Source organism: Brachyhypopomus gauderio, chromosome 2, assembly GCF_052324685.1.
Source record: "Brachyhypopomus gauderio isolate BG-103 chromosome 2, BGAUD_0.2, whole genome shotgun sequence".
NCBI lineage: Eukaryota > Metazoa > Chordata > Actinopteri > Gymnotiformes > Hypopomidae > Brachyhypopomus > Brachyhypopomus gauderio.
Window position 1 is genome coordinate 2,499,211 of NC_135212.1, and position 14,218 is coordinate 2,513,428.

The 14,218-nt window shown below is 44.6% G+C and overlaps 1 gene segment (V, D, J or C); it reads right to left on the bottom strand.

Annotated features, from left to right (window-relative positions):
- Positions 1-1,362: 1,362 nt before the first annotated feature.
- LOC143483970 (immunoglobulin heavy constant gamma 2B-like) lies at positions 1,363-5,392 on the bottom strand. The segment is given in 5 exon segments: positions 1,363-2,101; positions 2,215-2,520; positions 2,685-2,990; positions 3,106-3,420; positions 5,257-5,392. Coding segments are annotated over 5 exon segments (1,332 nt in total).
- Positions 5,393-14,218: the final 8,826 nt, after the last annotated feature.

Below are 14,218 nucleotides of genomic sequence, written 5' to 3' on the forward strand. Positions count from 1 at the left end.
AGAAGGGAAGGGATCATACGTGACAAAAGATTATGTAAATTTGTGAAAAATTTTAATTTAGTAAATTTGGTAGTTCTACTAACAGCACAAACCCCACATTTGCAGTTGAGATAGTGAAGGCATCACATCACACTCGAAAGGCCCTCACACCTCACAAAAACAGCGACTGCTTTCTAGAATATTTTTGATCATGTGATTCTGTGTCTTATAGTGAATTAGCTGATATGATAAAGTCCTCTGTAAATACTTTGTGTCATAAGTTATCACAAATGACAAACAAACGAGAGTATAATAGGGAAACTGTGCAATTCATATTTGGAGAATTACTGAACTCTTGTTCAATTCTGCAATGCTTCTGTGAATAGAAACCTACCGGCACGTACTGTGCTTTACTCACATTACCTTCTGGGAGAGGTTGTCCACAGCACTGTTAGATCTCTATTCAAGGATCACATTCTGTGGGATGCTGTCTGTGTTGGCCTCATGCCCTTAATAATGCTTTCTTGCTTTTTACTGTGTCTTAAATAACCCAGTGGGTGATTATCTCTTCATTCTTGGTTCTTCAACACTGTGTGTGAGACATGAATCCTTTTTGCAAAACACTTATAATAAAACACAAGAGACACAGTCCAGATTTCCAGCACAACTCATTGGACTTGTAAGTAACTTTCTTAGGGTATTTGTTGTCTTCTTTTTGTGTGTTCTCCATTCTTTTGTTACAGATCCATGCCAGATTTTGTATGCAATTCAGTTTCCACGTCAGATCTTACATCAAGCTGGACTCCCCATAAAAGGAGGAAGTGTCACGGTACGGAGGGCCCCCTACTGGTTACCCCCGTTTACAGCGGCAGCTGTCCTGCCTGTTGTTGCGTTGTGTTTGTCCCTCGTGTGGGCGGAGCCCGTGATCCGTCTCACCTGAGGATCGTTTGTTTGTCTATATATATATGTCTTGTCTTTGTACCAGTTGACTGCTGCTTATTATATCCTTAATTTGGATCAGTTCACGGGTTTTGGTTTGCGCACTTTGCCTATTAAACCATCCTTTTTCCCTGAGACTTGGCGTGATCGCTTCCATTTTATTTCGCTCACCCTGCCCGTCACAGGAAGAGGATGAGAGTCAGCTCTGTGTCACAACCTGTGGCCTAAACTGATCATAACAGACATGTTCTTGATTTTTTTCTGATTCATATTTCAATATCAAGGATAAAATATTGTACATCTGCATCATTGATAAATTATATATCTTCCTTTGCAGTGTTCCTGTATTGAAGCAAAGAGCTGTGATAAAAATGGTTGTGATGATAACTAAAATGAATTAAATTCTTAACAATCTTTGAAATCAAAGCTTCGTTGTGTGTTGTCAAGTGCAATTTTTATTTTTATTTTTAAGACTTGCAAAAACAAAAGTCATGAACTAAAAGCAAACTGGAACAAACTGACACAAAAGTCAATACAGGTGGATTAACTCTACAACAATAACAGGAAAGATGGAGCAGAATGAAACAATTACAACGTGCAGAGGTCAGAACACAAAGTATCAGGGCTGATTTACCATGTTTGGTTTTGTATTACCATTGCAGTATTGCAATAATGTTCTTGTGAACAATAACAGTTCAGGATATCAGTGATATTATGTTTAGACCATGGCCCATGAAACAACATGATGTACACATAACAGCACAAAACAAGTGAAACCAGCACAAAACAAGTGAAATACACAACATACAGACTGAGTCAAGACAAAAAGCATCTCATGGACAAGGCATGACAGGACATGTACAGGACATGAGTTTACTCTTGGATGTTGTCTTCAGAAGCGGGATTGAGTAATTCTCCATTCCAGCATGTTTGACTGCACAGGTGAACCTCATTAATGGATCATCGTACTCCTGTTGTGTCACAGTTAAAATGCTGAAGACAGACATGGAGTTGTCATTTTTGAGGACTGAAGATGTGATGCTGCCTTCAATATACTGATGGTCGTTCTTTAGCCACATGACATAGACGTCCCCAAGAGGAGAATCGTTGACCTCACACACCAGTGACACTTTATTAGAGTTCTTTTCCTCAGATTCATAAATGAGAAGAGTGGGGGCTTGAGCTAAAAGGAAGAAAATACATCAAATTATATTTTAGTATTATAATTAGAAGTATTTTTGAAATTAATACACATAGTCAGCAATAAATATTAAATATATTGAAACACTTATTTACCTCTTTTGTTAACGGTAACGTTATCAGAGATAGGTTTGTTTCTCCATATGGCAGAGCACTCCACTTTATTACCAGAAAACCAGGCTGTATGATCAAGGTCCAAGGTGCTACTCTTTGTGTATTGCTGTCCTGTCTTTTGAACTTTACCATCATCCCCATTTTGATTCTGATTGTTAAGTGTCCATGATACTTTGGCTTCTTTCACCTCTTGCTCATTATCTCCAGTAATAACACACTCCATTACTGCTCTGTTGTTTATGAACAACTCTTTCACATAAGGTCCTTTGATTTTCACACTAAATGGATCTGCATGAAGAAAATGCAAAAGTATTTTAAGACTTGCAAGAAAAAAAGGAGCACAAAACAAGTGAAACCAGAGATACACAACACACAGAATGACTCATGACAAAAAGCATTTCATGGACAAGACATGACAGGAGATGTACAGGACATGATAAATTTGAGTTTACTCTTGGATGTTGTCTTCATAAGCGGTTCTGAGTAATCCTTCATTCCAGCATGTTTGACTGCACAGGTGAACGTCATTAATGGATCATCGTACTCCTGTTGTGTCACAGTTAAAATGCTGAAGACAGACATGGAGTTGTCATTTTTGAGGACTGAAGATGTGATGCTGCCTTCAATATACTGATGGTCGTTCTTTCGCCACATGACATAGACGTCCCCAAGAGGAGAATCGTTGACCTCACACACCAGTGACACTTTATCAGAGTTCTTTTCCTCAGATTCATAAATGAGAAGAGTGGGGGCTTGAGCTAAAAGGGAGAAAAAATACATCAAATTATATTTTGGTATTATAATTAGAAGTATTTTTGAAATTAATACACATAGTCAGCAATAAATATTAAATATATTGAAACACTTATTTACCTCTTTTGTTGAAGGCAATGTTGTCAGAGATAGGTTTGTTTCTCCATGTGGTAGCGCACTCCACTTTATTACCAGAAAACCAGGCTATCTGATCAAGGTCCAAGATGCTACTCTTTGTGTACTGCTGTCCTGTCTTTTGAACTTTACCATCATTCCCATCTTGGTTTTGATTGTTAAGTGTCCATGATACTTTGGCTTCTTTCACCTCTTGCTCATTATCTCCAGTAATAACACACTCCATTACTGCTCTGTTGTTTATGAACAGCTCTTTCACATCAGGTCCTTTGATTTTCACAGTTGACACAGTCAGTTGAGCTGCATGAAGAAAATCACAATTTGTTAAGGGAATTTGGCACAAACCAGGATGTTGTTTTGGTTACCCCTCTGGAGTCTACTCCTCTGGTTTGAAACAGTAAACATTACAATATTCAAACCAAACATCAATAGATATAAAAGCTATTATAATAGAAAAGCATTTTCCCCATCCTCGTCAGTGCTAGTTTAAGCCCTGATGCCACAGTCATCTGCAGGCAGGTGTACAAGGGGGTAAAACTGATGCTGCTCTCAGACACAAGGGATTGATTTTCTCCTTCAATCACAGCAGCACTAGCCAATCATGGACATGTCAGTGCAGTTGATGACATTTGACAATAGTTGATAGTGCTTTGAACTGTCCTTTGTTGAAGAATTGTCAGAAGTTTGTAAAGATGTGATGCTTCACATGTCTCAAAGGCTTTCAAATGTAACTTTACCATCTTTCCCATCTTGGTTTTGATTGTTAAGTGTCCATGATACTTTGGCTTCTTTCACCTCTTGTTCATTATCTCCAGTAATAACACACTCCATTACCAGGGTTGCCAACTTTTGAACATCACTCTGAGTGAGATTTGAACTTGGAGGGGAGGTCAAGTGTAAATTGTTGACGGGGGGGGTGGAGAACGTAAATTGTCACCGGCCGGGGTGTAAAATGGACACAAATTAAGTATTATATCGCGATCGATCGATCTCCAGTGCTTGGCGCCAGAGCGAACTAGTAACTCATTGAATCATAGATGTGGATCAGAGGTAAATAAACTAGATTTTTTTTCAGCATGAGATATCAGAAGTGTGGCGTGAGAGCATGTGAAGACTCTCAATGCGTGAGAGTTGGCAACCCTGCATTACTGCTGTGTTGTTTATGAACAACTCTTTCACATCAGGTCCTTTGATTTTCACAATTAACTCAATCTGTTGAGCTGCATGAAGAAAATGACAAATTATTAAGGAAATTTGGTGCAAAAACATGACAATGCTTTCATAACCCCTCTGGGGTCTCTGGTACTTTGAAACAGCCTATATTGTCAGGTTGGCCCCCTCCTCCCTTGGGCTTGTCTGTGTCTGCGTATACGTTTGTGTGTATGTGTGTGCATATGTCAGTGTTGTCCATTCCACCTGTCTCTTGTGTCATCAGCATTGTGTTGCACATGTCTTGTTAACTTTGGTGTATTTAAGTGTGAGTGTGTCTCATGTTCATTGTCAGTCCTTGTCTGTCTCATTCCTGTTTGCCACATGTTTCGTTACGTTTTGCTTACTCTGTGTGAAAGACTCTCACCTTGGCATCCCGCATCATCTCAAACATTACAATTTTCAAATCAAACATAATGTCAATTTATCAAAAAGATAGTATAATAGAAAAGCATTTGCCCCATTGCCCAGTTTGCTAGCTTAAGCCTTGATGCAGGCAGGCAGGAGTACAAGAAGGCAAAACCGATGCTGCTCGGGTGCAAGGGACTGCTTCTATAAATCACAGCTATCATGGACATTTCGGTGCAGTTAATAACATTTAATAACGGTTGACATTTGTTGAAACAATGTCAGAAGCTTGTAAAAATGTGAAGCTTTGCATGTCTGAAAGTCTTTCAAATGATTTTAGGTCTTCAACTAATCCCAATGAGTTAGACAATATTATGGAACACCTAGAAGGTTCAGTTCACTCAACTGTAAAGGAGCACTAAGTCACTTTTTTCAAATGACTTTTTCACATTATAAAAACTAACTCCATGTGTGGTTTAAAAAGTGATTTTTTAATTTTTAGTTTTCCCTTTTGTGAGCTCCTATACTGAAACTTCATTTTTATCAGTCATTTCAAAAAACATAAAATTAGCTACTTACCCATCACAGTTCTTGTGAACATCACCAACACTCCAAAGATCACGTGCATTTTCATGCAGCTTTCTACCTGACTGGAAGAAAATTAAGGAGATAGAGTGATTATCTGTCTGAAGCTTTCTGCTTGTTGAGCGCAGTCAGTCAGTACTCCAGTTAAACATTTATACACAGCTCCACTCTGATGAGCAAACAAGGCAGGCCAATGAGGGAAAGAATCTGGCTAATGCTTTACATGGCTAATAATACTTTATGTGAAAAGAAGAAGTTCCATTACAGTAAAGAGCTCACTTCATGTTCTCTAAACAAATAAAATGTACACTGTGTGAATTTATGAGAAAATTAAGTAACAATATGTTACAAAAGCCTTTATTTTAATCGTTAAACAAATCCTCTTCAATCTTTCCACAGACTATATAAACTTGTAAGTCCATCTTTAGATGTTAGCAGCCTCTGAAACACACCAGGAGGTTTCAAGAGGTTTAATGCAGGGAAGAGTAGGATACAAGAGTGTGTAGCATGACTCACACACTGAGTAAATGGCAGCTAATCCTGAGCACTTGGCATTTAGTGAGGTCAATTAGTGAGGTCTTTTAGCAAGGTGTAACGATACAAAGTCGGAGAGACGCGTGCAGATCAACAGGTCTTTTAATAGGTACACAGAAACGTAAAGTAGTCCTGATGACACAGAACTCCGGGAACAGGCAGGAGTATCAGGCAACCAAATCCGAGGGAGCAGGCTAGGAACGAGATACCAGGACACAAGCAGAAGTCGGAACCAGAACTGTGGAAACGCTTGGTATGCACACATGAGAACTGAGGCAATACTTCGCAACTAATGAAAAGGGAAAGGGGCTTAAATAACAGAGGGACAGACTTGCAGGTGAAATCAATAATCCGGTGATGATGATCTTATTATGGCACTTCGGGCTGGGGAGAGTGAGGAATTCTGGGTATTTGAGTCCAGTTGGTTGTGTGATGTGACAGTACCACCCCCCGAGGCGTCCGGGACGGCAGTAGAACGAGAGCGGCCTGGACGCCGACCACTTCCCGCAGCACCACCAACGGATCTTTTGCAAGGGCGCCCCCGGGGGCGAGGGGCTGGCTTGTGTGGATAGCGGGCATGAAAGTCCGCCAGGAGCCCTGGGGCCAGTACGTCCTTCCGAGGGACCCACCTCCTCTCCTCTGGGCCGTATCCCTCCCAATCAATGAGGTACTCCAGGTTACTGCCTCGTCTCCTAGAATCCAGAATGAGGTTAATAGCATAGATGGGATCCTCCTCGCTCATGATGGGAAGGGAAGGAACATCTGGAGATAGGTTCACTCCCAAGGGCCCTGGAACGACTGGCTTCAATAGAGACACATGGAATGAACGTGACATACGACAGTGACTAGGTAGCTTGAGACGGTAGGTAACCTCGTTAATACGTTTGTCGATTTCAAAAGGGCCCGTGTATTTGGGTCCTAACTTACGACAGGAATCTGCTGAGCGGAAGTTACGTGTAGATACCCATACCCGATCACCAGGCTTGTATACAGGAGTCTCTCCTCTGCGCCGGTCGGCTTGCCTCTTCTGTCGTTGCAATACCTGCTCTATCCGTTTGTGTGTCTCCTCCCACACCCTTTCACTGCGTCCCATCCAGTCATCCACTGCAGGTATGTTGGACATAGAAGGAGACCAGGGGGCCATGGGTGGTTGGAACCCTAGAACACACTCAAATGGGGTAATACCGGTAGCAGAACTGGTAAGAGAGTTTTGTGCCATCTCTGCCCACGGCAAAAATCTGGACCAATCAGTAGGGTTGTTCATGCAAAAACATCTCAAAAATTTGCCCAGCTCCTGGTTCATCCGTTCGCATTGGCCATTGGATTGGGGATGGTAACCTGAAGTCAAGCTGACAGCCACCCCTATGCGTTCAAAAAATGCAGACCACACTTTGGAGATGAATTGGGGGCCCCTGTCGGACAGAATATCCTCTGGAATCCCAAAGACACGAAATACATGGCTAAACAGTGCTTCAGCAGTCTGGAAAGCAGTGGGTAGAGCAGCGAACGGAATGAAACGTACAGCACGTGAAAAGCGATCCACAACAGTTAGGACTGCCGTGTTGCCTAAGGAACAAGGCAGGTCTGTCACAAAATCCACAGCAATGTGTGTCCAAGGTCTCTGTGGAACTGGGAGAGGCATGAGTTTGCCTGCAGGTAAGGTTTTAGGCACTTTACTCTGACTGCAGGTAGAACAAGACGCGACAAACCGGTGCACATCTGTGACCAACGACTCCCACCAATACCGGCTGGACAACAGTTGTCGTGTTCGTGTCTCCCCTGGGTGACCTGTTGTAGGAGAGGAGTGAGCCCATGTGATAAGCTGCTCCCTACAGGAGATGGGGACAAATGTCCTGTCTGCGGGACACTCAGGTGGAACCTCTACCTCCTGGAGTAGTCGCTCAATTTTCTCATCTATCTCCCACCTGATGGATGACAAGTGCACGTGCGGAGGAAGAATTAATTCCTCCCTGGTCTCCTCCTCCTCATCAATCTCCTGGGATAGGCGGGACAGAGCATCAGCCTTAGCGTTATGTCGGCCTGGAAGATAACTGATTTTGAACTGAAAACGTGAGAAAAACAACGACCACCTGGACTGTCGTGCATTGAGACGTCTGGCTGTTTTTAGATATTCTAGGTTCTTGTGATCGGATAGTACTAAAAATGGATGATTAGCTCCCTCCAGCCAATGTCTCCACTCCTCCAATGCCAACTTAATGGCCAGCAACTCCCTCTCTCCAATGCCGTAATTTCTTTCCGCCGGAGATAACTTGTGAGAAAAATAAGCTATGGGGCGGAGCCTGGAGTGGACATCCCTCTGCGACAGAACGGCTCCCACGCCAACACTGGAGGCGTCCACCTCGACAACGAAAGGTAGTGAAGGGTTGGGATGCCTGAGTACCGGGGCTGTGGTGAATGCCCTCTTGAGTTTGTCAAATGCCTGTCTAGCCTCCGGGGTCCAACGAAGCGTGGTGACAGAGCCCTTAAGTAGAGCAGTGAGGGGAGCAGCAACAGTACCATAATTCCTAATGAAACGTCTATAGAAATTGGCAAACCCTAAGAAACTCTGCAACTTCTTAACTGAAGTAGGGAGTGGCCACTGAAGCACAGCCTCAACCTTACTGTCATCCATGGTAATGCCCCCTTGGTTAACTATATACCCCAAAAATGAGACTGAAGTAAGGTGGAATTCACACTTCTCTCCCTTCACGTACAAGTGATTTTCCAAGAGTCTCTTAAGCACTGACCTAACCTGTTGCACATGAGAAACCATGTCACTGGAATAAATCAAAATGTCGTCTATGTAAGCAATGACGAAGCGTCCAATAAAATCTCGAAGTACGTCATTAATGAAAGACTGAAACACTGATGGAGCCACACTAAGGCCATATGGCATAACTCTGTACTCATAATGCCCCCTAGTGGTGACAAAGGCAGTTTTCCATTCGTCTCCTTCCTTAATGCGAATTAAATTGTAAGCGCTACGGAGGTCAAGTTTAGTGAAGTACCTGGCCTCTTTAAGCTGTTCGAGTGCTGAGGGGATTAATGGAAGAGGGTAAGGATATTTCTTAGATATCTGATTGAGATTCCTATAATCGATACATGGACGGAGACCTCCGTCCTTTTTCTTAACAAAAAAGAAGCCAGAAGCCAGAGGCGAGGTGGAGGGCTGAATAAAACCTTGCTTGAGCGACTCCTTTATATATTGCTCCATAGCTCGTTCCTCCTCCTGTGTGAGTGGGTAAACCCGTGCACTGGGAAACGTTGCCCCTTCGTTCAAGTCGATGGCACAGTCATAAGGACGATGAGGTGGTAACTGTGTGGCTTTTTCTTTGCTGAAGACGGCAGAGAGATCGCGATATTCCTCTGGAATCTTAACGGCAGGATAATCGCTAGGGCTTTCAATACTAGTGGAACATGCACGTATAGACTCAAGGCTTAGGCAGTGTGAAAAACAGTAAGGTGACCAACTGGTGATGTCTCGTGTTGTCCACGATATATTAGGATTATGTTTTTCTAGCCAGGGTAAACCAAGAATGATGGGATAAGATACCGATTCGAGCACGAGAAATGACACCGTTTCAGAGTGCAGGCTACTAGTGTGGAGTTTAATAGGTTGCGTACAAAGCGAAACAACTCCCAAACCAACAGGATCCCCATCCAAGGCAGCTACTTTGAGGAGTCGTGACAGAGGTCGGGTAGGGATTCCCATCTCCTCGACCAGCCTCGCCTGTATGAAATTTCCTTCTGCACCGGAATCTATAAGGGCTGTAAGATAACGAGGGGACTCAGAGTGAATAACGACAGGTATAGTCAAAGACTTTGACACCAGCTGACTTTCAGTAGAACTCACCACTGTCGTACGCGACAAGGACCTGGTCTCCTCACTAGGAGCATGGTAACGCAGAGGGCGTACAGGGCATGTACGTATGGTGTGCCCCGCTTGACCGCAATACAAGCACAAACCCTCTCTTAAGCGCCTTCCTCTCTCCTCGGCTGTGAGACGAGCAGAGTCGCACTGCATGGGCTCTGGTGAATTCTCCAGACGCGGAATGGCTTTGACATCAGTAATGGACTGTGCAGGTTGAACATAAGGACGTGAACCGGCTCTTTTGACTCGACGTTCTCTGATGAATTGGTCTAGACGAATGGCTAGCGCAACGAGTCCATCCAGCGTAAGGTCATCATCTCGGCAGGCTAGTTCGTGTAAAACCTCCGCGTTGAGACCATTACGAAACGCCGCGATAAGAGCAGGGTCGTTCCAGCCACTACCTGCCGCAATAGTGCGGAATTCCCTGGCATAGTCAGCTACAGAGCGATTCGCCTGTCTCAATCTATGGAGCCTCTCTCCACATGCTCTACCTTCGTAGGGATGATCAAATACAGCCTTAAATTGTGACAAAAATTCACTATATGCCATACTCTGAACCGTATCCCAAACTGCTGTAGCCCAATCCAGAGCCTTACCGGTAAGCCGAGAGATGAAGAACTTGATTCGTTCCTGGTCAGAGCTGGGGTTACCGGAGAAATACAGAGAGCACTGCAGCAAGAACCCTCGACATTGCTCAGGGGCGCCGTCATACTTCTCGGGTTTGCTTACGGACAGGGGCTCGTGCTGAGAATCATTAGGGACGGCCGGTTCAGATGACACCTCTCTCTGCACAAAGAGCGACAGGGATTGGAGCTGAGACGTGATCTCTTGCATGGTCTGTCCTAAACCAGCCATTTGAGCCCGGTGCTCGGTCTGTTGTTCCACCACCACATTCATGGACAGACTGACTTCCTCGAGCAGTTGTTGGTGCTGGCCGAGCATACGTCCCTGCGCGGAGACGGCCAGTTTCAGGGACTCTTGATCTGACGCGTGCAGATCAACAGGTCTTTTAATAGGTACACAGAACTCCGGGAACAGGCAGGAGTATCAGGCAACCAAATCCGAGGGAGCAGGCTAGGAACGAGATACCAGGACACAAGCAGAAGTCGGAACCAGAACTGTAGCCGTGGAAACGCTTGGTATGCACACATGAGAACTGAGGCAATACTTCGCAACTAATGAAAAGGGAAAGGGGCTTAAATAACAGAGGGACAGACTTGCAGGTGAAATCAATAATCCGGTGATTATGATCTTATTATGGCACTTCGGGCTGGAGAGAGTGAGGAATTCTGGGTATTTGAGTCCAGTTGGTTGTGTGATGTGACACAAGGTCAATTAGTGAGGTCATTTACTGAGGTCAATTAGTGAGGTCTTTTAGCGATGTTCTTCAGGTCCAGGGCCAAATGCAAAATGCAAAGTTTATGAATTTTATGTCCACAGGTGGACAGGCAATGCCAGATAATGTTATGGCACATGCAACCCATAATCAATATTGGATGTCTGCAGTAATAAGGATAATAATCATTAATAAGGATAAGAATCATTTTGAGTTCTGAAGTCTGGTTCTGCATCACCCCTCATTGTAGCAATGTCTACAGTACAGTAGTCACATCACCTGTAGCAGTGTCTACAGTCATATATACAGTACTGTCACATCACATGTAGCAGTGTCTACAGTCATATATAAAGTACTGTCACATCACATGTAGCAGTGTCTACAGTCATATATACAGTACCTACTGTCACATCGCCTTTAATCTTTTGGGCTCAAGAGGTTATACAGACTTTTTACTTGTTCCTAGAAGGCACAAGCAGTTAGCAACACTGCTAGACAAAGTATAGATGCACAAAACATGACCACATACAATCAACTGCAACAACTTTATGTTGATTAATATTCAAAATCAGAATTACTTCACTTAGCTCACTGAGTTCACTTATGAAACCATCAATGTCCAGACCGTTGACCCAGTTGTGTTCTGCATGACATGTTGAGGACTGTTGAGGGCCAAAGTGCTGCCAGCCCAGGTGTGGTTCCATGGCCACAGCTGAAAATTTTCAACTATGCTTTTTTTGATCTTATTAATGAATCTGTATTTCACAGCAGTAGTTATGACATGTATCTATCCATCCATTTGCATCCACTTATCCAGGTCCAGGTCAGGGGGGTACTAGCCTAAGCAAGCCTCTCACTAGCCACCTCTTTTAGGGGGATACTGAGGCACTCTCCAGTGTGTTCTGAGTTTTCACTGGGGTTTCCTCCTAGATGGGCATGCCCACAATGCTTAACCCTAACCAAGGATGCACCCTGGGTGTCTCTCTGACTGAACTCCTCACCCTATCTCTAAGGTACAACCCGGACACCCTGCGGAGAAAACTCATTTCAGCCGCTTGTATTCACGATCTCATTCTTTCCATCACTACCCAAAGCTTGTGACCAGTGGTTAATTTGTAAATCAAACGATGCCGGAACGCAAACAGCGGACAACATAAAATGTTACCGGATCGAGGCAGACAGTTACCGGAACGCACGTTTCAAAATTAAAGAGTTCCCGGATCCTGTTCCGGCAGGATCCGGCTCAAATTAAGCCCTGCTTGTGACAGTGGATGAGAGTCAGAACATAGATTGACCAGTTAATCGAGAGCCCCCCCCCCCCATCTTTGGAGGACAACTTTGTTTTTATGTACAGATCAGATGATAACAATTCTGTATAATATAGTGCAATAGTGATAACAATAATTGGGGTTAGGTGAACCATGAGAAGATATAGAAAAGAGAGGAAAAGAAAAGAAAAGAGGGGGAGAGAAAACAAAAAAGGAAAAGACAGAAGGGCAGGGAAAAAAACACAACCAGCTCAAATGACTGTAAAGAAGAGCAGAAAGTGTACCCAAGACATATAGCACACATGACTGTGATGTATGTGTATGTGTGAGTGTGTGTTCATGTGCAACATAAAAGTGCAACATAGGATAAATGTACGGAATGTACTTACCAGCAAGGGTAGAAAGCTGCAACAACATTCCCTCAGAGGTCAGAGGCAGGTAGAGAAAGACCCAGGAATCCCACCCGCCCACGGCCCCCCAGGAGCTGTGGAGTCCCAGGGCCGCACTTCCCAGTGACTCCCGCATGCCCGTCCCAGCGGGCGGGAGAGGGAGACCCCAAACAGCACCCCCCAACCAAGGAGCGTAGGTCCAGGGGAACCAGAGGTAACAGAGCCCCCCCCCAGGATGCCCCCCCCCCCACCCCCACCACGGGCCAGCAGCAAGGCCCCAGCGCCACGTGCCCCCGAGAGCCACCCACCACCCGGCAGGGCCCCCCTCATGCCGAGGAGCCCCGAGCCGCCCCGGACCACAACCGCCCAGGGGAGCAGGCCAACCGCCACGCCGAAGCACTAAGCCGGGCCCCGAAACCCCAAGACGCTCTGGAGGGGAGCAGTAACCACAGTGGAGCAGCCGGGAGAGGACCGGGCACGACTAGCTCCAGACCAGAACCAGCTGTCCTCACACATACACTCAACCTCATATATACATTCACCCCCAAAATATACATCCCTACATACAAACACACAACCCCTTATATACACCCTTATCATGTATACACCTACACACCTCCCTATACACATACTTACAGACACACACACACCCAAACTCATCGTCATATATAGACCCTCACACATATATACCTACACGCACATGTACATCCACCCCAACATACATTGCCTCACCCCCAATGTACTTACACATTCACCCCAATATATACACACACACACACACCCATATATCAAAAAAAGAGACAAGGACAAAGACACACATTCATCCAAACTAACACACCCTCCCTCAAAGGTCAAATTTTATTTATATAGCGCTTTTTACAACAGTTGTTGTCACAAAGCAGCTTTACAAGTGCCGAGTCCTAGCCCCCAGTGAGCAAGCCAAAGGCGACAGTGGCTAGGAAAAACTCCCTAGTTTTTTGCATGAGGAAGAAACCTTGAGAGGAACCAAGACTCAGGGGGGGAGCCCATCCTCCTCTGGCCGACACCGGTCACCATGACAACAACAACAATATAGACAGAATGTAGACAGAATGTAAAAGATGCAATAATGTCCATTTAGACAGAATATAAAAGATGTAATAATGTCCATCATGGTGTAGGCATCCGGTTAGGCAGGAGGTGGCCGGCCCAGGATGGATCGCTTGTCTCTCCTCATCTCATTATTCCTCAAGCAGGTGGGCAGCCATGTGGAGAAATGAAACAGGGAAAATTAGCTCTGTATGAGGACATGTACAGGACAGGTAAAATTATAAACATTTCTGGAGTGTGGCAGCAACTCCGGCACTAAGTTAAATTATTACAGCCTAGCTAAAAAAGGCAGAACCAGAAGGTAACATAGCCTTGGGGGCATTCTGAGACAATGGCATCCGTCCACTGCGCTGTCAACAAACTTGAGTGACCACGAGCAGTGACAGGATGACAGCACCAGCACCCCAGTCTACCATAAAACCCTTCGTCTATGAACCTCTGGATCTGTACCTTTATCTAAGGGGGATAT